At 26.1% G+C, this 10062-nt stretch overlaps 1 protein-coding gene across 1 annotated transcript in view; it reads right to left on the reverse strand.

The window, feature by feature from the left end:
- LOC126552106 (facilitated trehalose transporter Tret1-like) overlaps positions 1–6696 on the reverse strand; it is a 7088-nt gene extending 392 nt beyond the window's left edge. The window contains exons 1-5 of the mRNA XM_050206610.1: positions 6416–6696; positions 5401–5484; positions 4169–4313; positions 1730–2118; positions 1275–1446 (exon numbers count right to left, since the gene is read on the reverse strand). Of these exons, the coding sequence (XP_050062567.1) occupies positions 1275–1446; positions 1730–2118; positions 4169–4313; positions 5401–5472 (778 nt within the window). The 5' untranslated portion in view covers positions 5473–5484; positions 6416–6696. The remainder of the gene's footprint in view (positions 1–1274; positions 1447–1729; positions 2119–4168; positions 4314–5400; positions 5485–6415) is intronic.
- Positions 6697–10062: the final 3366 nt, after the last annotated feature.

Here is a 10062-nt window from a genome sequence, read left to right on the forward strand (position 1 = left end):
TTTACTATGTGTCGCAAAGTATGAAATATTGAATAGTGTGTCGCCATTATATAAAGGTTGAGAAACACTGCTATAAGGTATGTTTAGAAGGCTAACTGTGAGTAATAGGTGTAGCCAATCAAACTGTTATAATCATTATAACTTTATTTAAAAAAAGTGAACGTGTTGTGGGACATGTGTTTGGATAAAAATAAAAATAAATAAATAAAATAAATAATAAAATACAATCTAATAGATACGATCTTATTCGTCGGTTCTATAATAGTGTCAATTCATTGGTTTTGATGATATTATGTTATGGATAGCTGATATTTTTGGAAATTGTAAAATAATTAATATCTAATCTCTTTGGTACACTAGACAATATATTATTACGATCTTTACCAACACTAAAAATAAATTACTATTATTTATAACTACAACATTTGTAATTGGTTTATCGTCACTTTCTTATGGAGAAAAAAGTACAGTTATTTTATTGAACTTAGAAGCGAATGTTATTAAAAAGTCATTCTTTTTATTTTTTATTTTCTGAGCACCGATTAAATACTCTTTACAAGCACTCATATTCGATTTTGGTATTACAAACTTATGACATTAATAATATACTTCAAATTTAAATACTTATTAGGTATATTTGTAAAACAAAACCCTAACATCAACAACTGTTGTTTCATTAACGTGAATTACTGACTTTATAACTTAAGACTGTAGTATAACTGTACAAGACTTGTATTAATTGAATTGTTTCCGTAGGAAAAAAAACATAAATAAAATTTGTTTGGATAATGAGTAATAACTAGGTATACAGTTTATCATCAATAAAGAGTTTTATAGCTATACCTATAATACCTAGTTCTTAGCGGTTAGTAATAAATAATAATGTTTAAATTTTCATAAATCCCATAATCGATGGTATTCATCATAATCGGCGTTGCGCCATTCAGTATTCTTATAAATCTCATTTTCTTACCATATCATCCTGCTAAAAATAGATGATGTGGTCATGCCCCCTACCCCACTTATTATTTAGTCACTCAAATGAAAATAATCAAAAATTACTAATGCTTTTTGAGATGAAGAAAATAATGTTCTAAATTATGTCAGCTTTAATATTTTACGATAATTAACTAAACTTATAAACTTAACTCATTTATTGTAATATGCCTATGTGAGTAACCCGAATACCTGATTTAATAACTTGCACATATACTTATCTCGTTCTGGTTTTCACACTAGGTTTAATAATTATTATTTTTTAAAAAAGCACTTACCTGTCTCGTTGTCGTCTTCGTCGTATACCACAGAAGATGTATAAGCTATCATTTCTTTGAACTCTTTGCTTGAACATGTTTCTTGAGACGGCCATCCCCTTAATTTTCCAAGTGTTCGCTGTGCTTTTAAGGATTCACCTTTGGTCAGCAACCACATTGGAGATTGCGGCGTCTAAAATGTAAGGTTATATAATATGTTAACAACAATATAATTATTACTTAGTGTGGTGAAAAAAATAATTTTACTCGTGGAAAAATTATTAAAAAATGATCATTAAACGTATTTACTTAATTCTTTATCATGTATAATAAACTCAAATTGTTCGAACCTTTTTGAATTGTAACGAAACTAGAGGCAAGAATAATTTTTTTTTATGGGATCAATTGGAACCTAATTATTCGGGTTATATCAAGCACAATAGTAAGGCGTAAATATTATTGAATATTCATCTAACCATGAATAATATAACGACGGTCGCGATTGGGATCGACATGCCAATGAGCACGGTCAGCCTCCATTCCAATGTGATCGCGTATATCAACGTGAACAGCAACGAGCCAACGTAGTAGAAGACGTTCGTTGCTGACATCAGTGCTCCCCTCAGTTTGGGCTCGCACACCTCGCCGATGTAGGAGGAAGACGGCCCGCCTGAGTATCCGACGCTAAGCCCCATCAGCATCGAACACGCATACAATGTCTCGATGCTGTTGGCGTAGAAGAACATGATCTGCGACACTATGAACGGTATGTTGGTTATTATCATGCACGTCTTGTGACCGAATCGGTTCAGTGTTAATGAAGATAGTGCGCTTCCCAAGGGAGTAAACAAGAACAGAAGACTACCTGAAAAGATATCGAGTGTAAGTATACAACATAGTTTCAATGCATGAGGCGTAAGACTTGTAAGTTATACTATTATTGCGGTGCCAGGATTCTACAGGTGGTGTTTTCTTAAAAAGACATATGGCTAATACTTTCATTTATACAATTATTGTATTGGTATAGGTATTTACATTAATAGACATACTATAAACAACCGATATCATGATCTAAATTCATTTTCTAATCATAAGAAATTAAATACTTACAACATACATATTACTACTAAGAACTATATTTATTTTTTTATACTACCTACCTATTTAATATCATGTAGGTACCTATTGATTACTATTGCTTAATGACGTTTTGTAAATAATTGTTTATTCTTTTAGGTTTAATTTGTTTTTCATGATTATAGAACATGTATCAAATTAATTTTTTATGTAAAAAATTGACACCATATAATATAGGAGGGTGAGAAAAAATTAAACATCGAACACGAATATTCTGAATATGTTCCTAAGTTAATAACTATTAGGTACTCAATTAACTAGCTATATAGCATAGGTACGTCGATTGACCAAAATTAATATTAAATAAATAATATAATGCATATGGTTTAGCGTTAATCCTCAAGCAGTTTTTTGTTTTATAAAATATTACACCACATTATAAAATAAAATTGATATTATTACGCATACTAAACTCTAAACTTTATTAAATCTCATTATATAGGTACTATAAATCTGCTAAATATTAATGGACGAAGCATAACGTGATTATTTCACCGAGGTTTAAGTTGGATTTTATTAACATAATATTATGTACACACGTTTCAATATACATATAAATACAATAAACGAAGTGACGATAATCCACTATTATAATTAACACTTCACTATTATACATTATTCTTAGAATCATCATACTATAGCGTGTTAGTTTGTGATTTGTTCACAGAGATTTAACTTGAGTTTTAAACATGTATTGAGATGTATGTATGTGAGGTTCACTCACATTACAATATTATGTAAGTACAACTTGTTCTGTATAACACCATGATGATCTAAGTAGTGAAAAATATAATAATTGTCTACCACCCAAAAAAAAAAAAAAAATTATGAACTTGTAAACAGTGTAGATGACATGATATTGTGTAATGTGTATTTTACTTCTTCTCATAACTATTGGAAAATCAGTGAAGTGTTCCATCAAACAGTTTACGTCGAGGTTAAAAATATTAGTACAAGACTTGTTTCACCAGAATTTAATTAATTGTATTCACGCTGCAGTCAATTATCACCTAATATGGACTCAGAGACGAAGATACGAAAATGACTCAATTGAGACTCAAACTGTACGAGTACGCCACAGACGCGTAGTAATTAAAAACCCAACTGATTTATAACAGAAAATTTCATTTTTACCTTCTGGTGGACCTACCGTTACCCATGTGTAAATCACGATAGACGTATTTATATCAAGGTCGAAATGATAGATTTTATACCATAGTTATTATAGTTAAAATAATTTTAGGAATATGTTATCTACTGTTACCTAGATCAAAAATATCGAAAACGATACAACGCAGTCTAGTGAAAACCCGACTGTGAAGTGAGTACGTGTGTAAGTAATCGCGAACGGACAACTACGACATTTTTTTTAGTCAATTTGTTAATGGAAGACGGTACCGTTAGTTTTTTCCTCGTCGTTGATATCTATTCTATCCGTTTACGAATATTTTTGAGTCTCCGTATACTACTGTGTTAAATTTGGTTAACAATTCACTATCCAGTGAAACGAGTCTTTATATGCTAGCCTCATTACTTCCGGTTCGATGAAAAATGTCCACTCGTTTCTGAGGTTTTCGGGCCCAAGGTTACGTATCAAGGTAATACTCACATGCATCAATCACCGAATTATAATATTATTCACACTCCACAGGTTTTTCGTACTTTATGACGACCCTCAATCCGTTATTATGAATTTATTGTAGTCAATCATAATGTAATAGGCATACGTATGGGATTGCTAAGTCCAAATGATTTCGTATAAGATTATGTTGTCTTACCAAACCAAGACGCTTGTTCATCTGTTAAGGGTTGCAAACCGTTTTTGTTCTTATCGTTCGCTAACGCTCCAATAATTATTGTAGAACATGTGAGTTCTATGCCGATCCCGATCTGTATGAAACACGGTCCAGCCAGTGCCAAGCTCTGCAATGCAATACAAGGCCGAGTTTAATGTTAGAATATAGATAATCTTTAAAAGTTACATCTTTATAATAATTATATTATTATTTATTATACATAAAATAATATTGTAATATTAACGCGTTGTATTTTTTTCCGTATCAACTAAAATGTATGTGTTATTTACTCGCAAATTATTATTGAGGTCCACAAGCAAATGCTCTCGTTTTAAATATTAATATATATATTTATATATACTTTATTTTAATATGTCAAGAATGAAGATGCTAGTTGTAGTATACCCGGTATACACTTATTTCTTTGACTTTTATGTGAGTAGGTAGTAAATTATTATTATATTTTGTGTGATATAATAGCAAGTTTATATGGCCAACGAACCGCATGCTTTCTCCCTGGAAAACAGCATGGCATGAGCAAATTTAATAATATGTAATTGTACATTTTTAATTAGAAGGTTTTGTATGTAACTTACATAAAATAATCGTCAGTATTATACAAGCTTTCTTTCAATCTATATTTTAGAATTATACTGCCAATTGTGAAGAATCGTAATCCATTTCTACCGTCCAAGTACTTTTTAAATTATTATTATTAGTAAGACGTATCTACTACATAATATTAATCATTTTCAAAGTTCTAATTTGTTTTTTTTTCTAATATTTGGAAATAAATTAAGTTATTAAACTATATACAAATTCGAATGAAGCTAGTAATATTATTAAAATACGTATTTAAATGTAAATTAGAATAAAACATTTACCATACGTACTGTTCGTCAAAATATTAAAAACAAAAATTATTGGCTTATACATTTACGTTTAATAATAATACAAATGTATGATTTTTGTCGGATCAACGTCATACAAGTGGTATAATAATCCTATTAGGCATTGATTTGATATTGTAAGCAAATAGTTGTTGTAAGATATAAATAAGAGTTATATATTTTTTTTAAATTTTAAGCACAAATAATATATCTGTACAATTAAAAAAAAAAATTGTATGAATATAAATAAAATGTACAACCATATAAATTAACTGAATCGTAGTTATTTATCTTTTATAAATATTTAAATAATAGGTAACTTACTTGAGCGAAAATGGATTTTAAGCTGTATTTATATTTAATATTGGACTCCATTTCTTTTTTCAGATCAGTCATATTTTAAGTTTTCTGTAAAGAGAAATAAATCTGACAGAATTAATTTGTTATGTTATATCTGTCAATTAAACGTATACCAATTGTTGTAATATTTATTTAAAACCAAAAATCAATAAAATGCTTAATAAATAAAAAAATCAAAATAAAACTATAACAAGTGCGAATAAAAATAAAAAATAGTGGTTGCCCCTAAAGGCTAAAATTATGAGTATATTAAAAAAAAATTATCTTTTAAAAATAAAAATAAATTGAAACTACTGTTTCCAATATAATCTATGAGACGAAAATTTGTTCGGCTTTATACTACCAGATAAAGTGTTGATAAAGTGGTAACCAATTTAGAATATTCCATCATAGTTTTCTTATACCCCAATTAAATTTTTCTCTTTGTATATGATAAGAGTGATAAGACAGTGTACTAAAACAAATGTTGTTGCTTCTAAAATTAAATAATATTTTTAAGCAATACACAAATAATTAAAATCTGCATTCATTATAAAATATTTCCGAAGTATATAATATATAATATTAATACGTTATAAATAGATCAGTTTTAATCTTTATATTTATGTGTAAATCTTAAGATGTATTTTGACAAAATAAATAATTTTTTTTTAATATTTTTTTCTTCTAGTAGAATCATTGATTTAAATATAAAATAATTTATACAATAAATTTGACGGATATAATATTAAATAAAAGTAAGAAAAATGAACGATCTAATGAGTAATTATGTCTTGTAAATTTTTCTACGTGAAATCTTTAACTTTGATATAATGAGTAAAGTCCAAAATATTTTTTTCATAATGTAAGTAATTAAAATCTTCAAGTAATTTAATTCTGATTTAGTCACTCGTAAAAAAAGGAGCGAAATAGTTATAAATTGAAATGTAAGAACTGATTACTAGAGTAAAAAAATATATAAAATAATATTTATATTTACCTTTTTACTTATATAGATAATGTTTTTCTTTTAAAATTAGCTAAAAATAATCAGTAAACTAATTAATTATATTGATTTAAAATTAACACTGTTAAATACAAGAAATATAATACTTTCAGATTTTAGCGTTTTAGAATATTTAGAATAAAATATTATCGTCAAACAAAAACGTATACCAACTGAGATTATTCTTTTGAATACAGAATAATAGCATCAGTTTATGTGCATGTGATTATCACTCAATTTACACTGATTTAATAACAGGTACACGTTATTTCACAATTATTATTAAGTGTTTTAGAAGGTAAAATCTTATCGTAATATATACTATATTTTAAATGTTATATATGTTAATTAGATTAGTATCGTTAAAATTATATTTTTGGTATACTAATATTTAATGTTGATGTCTAATTTAATTTTAAAATTGTATAAAATAAATACTAAATTACAAAATAGGTATGATGGTTTAAAATAAGTTATGAAATTCTATCGAGTTATATAAAAACGGCATCTTATTTAAATTGCAATAGAAAATTTGGTTTTAATGTAAAATGTTTTAGAAATACAAAAATATATAAATACTCATATCAAATAAAAATAACTATTTAAGATACCTTTTATTAATTATTGAACATTATATAAAATATATTAATACATATAACTTAACATTTACTATGAACTTATGTATTGTATATACATTGTACACACATAGCAAACATTATAAATTATAATATAAATAAAATGTTTCTTAAGAAAATCATAAATTATTTTTATTCAGCATAGTTGAATAATCACAATAATTACTTAAAAATAAATGGTCGAATTGCACTTGAGTTGAAAAATGGTAATGATTGAACTGAACTGGGGTAAAAAACAGGTAGTGGTCAAACTGAAATCGGGCTTAAAAAAAGTATTTCCACAAAAATCATGCGTTTGAAGGGGTTAAACGTTTAGAAAACACTCATTTCCTTACCAATTTACAGGCTTAGAAATGAAAATGATTTTAATCATTGGGGTAGTTATAATGCGGTCTATGTTTCCTTTATGCAGAATAATAGGATGTAGATTCCATTTATTACAATCATGGTATTGTAAAATACTAAATTTGCAACTGATTACAAATCTAAAATGTAAACTGGAAAATGATGTTTTAACACAATTAAAAATAGATATTTATATTTTGTTGCAGAATACTGATTCAAGATTTTAAACTATACACTGTACCAGAAAAAATAAATGATATTGAAAAATATATTAACTTTTATGTTCAAAATCAAATTACTAAGCTAATTTTTTTGTTTGAAGTTTGTTATTAGTTTATTACTACAAAAAATGATCAAAATGAAAAAAAAATGTAATAAAAACAATAATTATATTTGACGATTTAAAAAATAAAAATAATATATTTATAATATTACATTAACATGATGTATTTATAAAACTATCATTTTTAACCATTCCAATGATTAAAATCATTGTCAATCCTAAGCCTGTAAGTGGGAAAGGAAATGAGTATTTTATAAACGTTTAACCCCTTCAAATGTATGATTTTTGTGGAAATACTTTTTTTGAGCCCAGTTGCAGTTCTACCATTACCTGTTTTTACCCGACTACAGTACAACCATAACCTTTTTTCAACTTAAGTGCAATTCGACTAAAATAAGTGCAATTCGACCATACTCTTTTTATTTACTATGCTTATCTCTCTATTTATTTTATGTTAGTTAAGCTGGAATATTAAAAAAAAAAATTAAATAAAATTAAACTTCATAACTACAAATAAAATAACTAAGTGAATTTAATATGAATATATACTTACAATATTAAATTTTTTTTTTGTAATTATTCTTTTGAAGTAAACCACCTTATAACTTAATACATAAATCATTGATAATGAATTCAAGTCTATATGACTGAATGTTTATAAACACATTAGTAGTTAATATTTATAGAAACCAATGAAAAAAAAACATGATTTTAAACTTAAATATACAGGTATTATAATGATTACTTAATTAATATTTAAGCTATAGTATAATATTATAACCATTCATTGACAATTAGTTATCTACTGTGATTAAGTGACGTCATATAAGATGATACTCAAATAATATTAATGAAAACATTTAAAATCAATGTAATATTTCACAAAAATAATTTTATTTTAGAATTAAAATTAATTATTATTTTTGAGTATTTTATTGCACTCACGATGGGATAAATTTTGAAAATTTATTAGAAAGATATTGGTGTTAAATAATGTTTTTCAAATGAATGGTAGAAATCATAAAAAAAAAAATGTGAATTTGTTTGAATTCAATAGGTAATTTAAGTCAAAACATTGACTCGTTGTCATTCAGACAATAATAACTGTAGTTATAGAATCTTGGTTTAGTGGTAAAAAGATTTGAAAGAATCGGTCTATCTGAATCTGGTGTTGAAAATAACTGTTGCATAAAAAAAATACAAGTTTCATTTTGTAAGTACAAACTGATAGGACTAAGAGTATGTTAAATCGTTAAAAATATATATTTTTGTGTTTTCTATCTTCACTCGAAAACTTGGAATATTTTTAAAAAGGTAGATAGGATAAAGTATAGAAAATAAACTTTTAGATTCTGAAGGAAGTGATGCATATATTGATTTTACAATGATAAGTGTTTTTTTGTGTCTATGTACAACATAACTTGTCGAAATAATGCTTCAATTTCAAACTTTGGGGTTGGTTTCCGATGGCAAAGTGAATATCCTTATTGGTGTATTATAATAGAGGGCAAAAGCAAGAATTTTCTAAAAGTTTAAAAAAAAAAATCGATTTTTTTTTTATATCTCAAAAACGAATCATTGTAAATATTAGAAATGTTCACCAAATGTTTATATTAGCGTTATCGTTACGAATTATAAGAAACCTTATATACAATTTTCAAAATATTTTGAGCTATTTATATAATATTATAATTATAATATTTTTGAAGTGTCGATAAAAAAATATCGGGTGCCCAAAAAACTTGAAAATTTAATAGAAAGTTTCTTTTGATTCGATTTTATGGTAGTTAAAAAAAAAAACCAAAAATCGTTAGTCACAATTTTTTTTTATAAGCATTTTAAATTAATTTTTTTACGGAATATGTCAAAATCTCAAAAATTTTTCTGTATTTGTAATTGAAAATTCATAAAATTGTTTGTGTTTATATCCAAGGTTAAAAAATTCAACACTAAGTGCTCCATAAGTTTTTCTTCAAATAGCTGTAAAGAAAACTCGAAGCCTTATTATAGGAATATTTTATGAGCGTTTGAATTTTACATTTTTACGAAATCGCGTAACGATAAAGATTTATCCTCAAACGATTTTCAATATTTGTTATTATTCAAAAAGTATAAATCGTAACTCATAGATACTTGAAAATTTCACCAGTTACCTATTTAGATTGACATTTTATTTACATAATTTAATTTTAAAAATATTTCGCTTTTTTAAGGCAATTTATAGGCATTTGAAATATTTGTTTTTGTTAAGTTTTCTTTTTTTTATAAATGTCGATAAAAAGTCAATATACTTGACAATTTAATTCAATACAATGTTTCTCATGAGTTAGTCTTATAGTGATTCAAAAATTATAAGAATACACAGTCACAATTATTTT

The sequence above is a fragment of the Aphis gossypii genome, chromosome 1 (assembly GCF_020184175.1).
Source record: "Aphis gossypii isolate Hap1 chromosome 1, ASM2018417v2, whole genome shotgun sequence".
Classification (NCBI taxonomy): domain Eukaryota; kingdom Metazoa; phylum Arthropoda; class Insecta; order Hemiptera; family Aphididae; genus Aphis; species Aphis gossypii.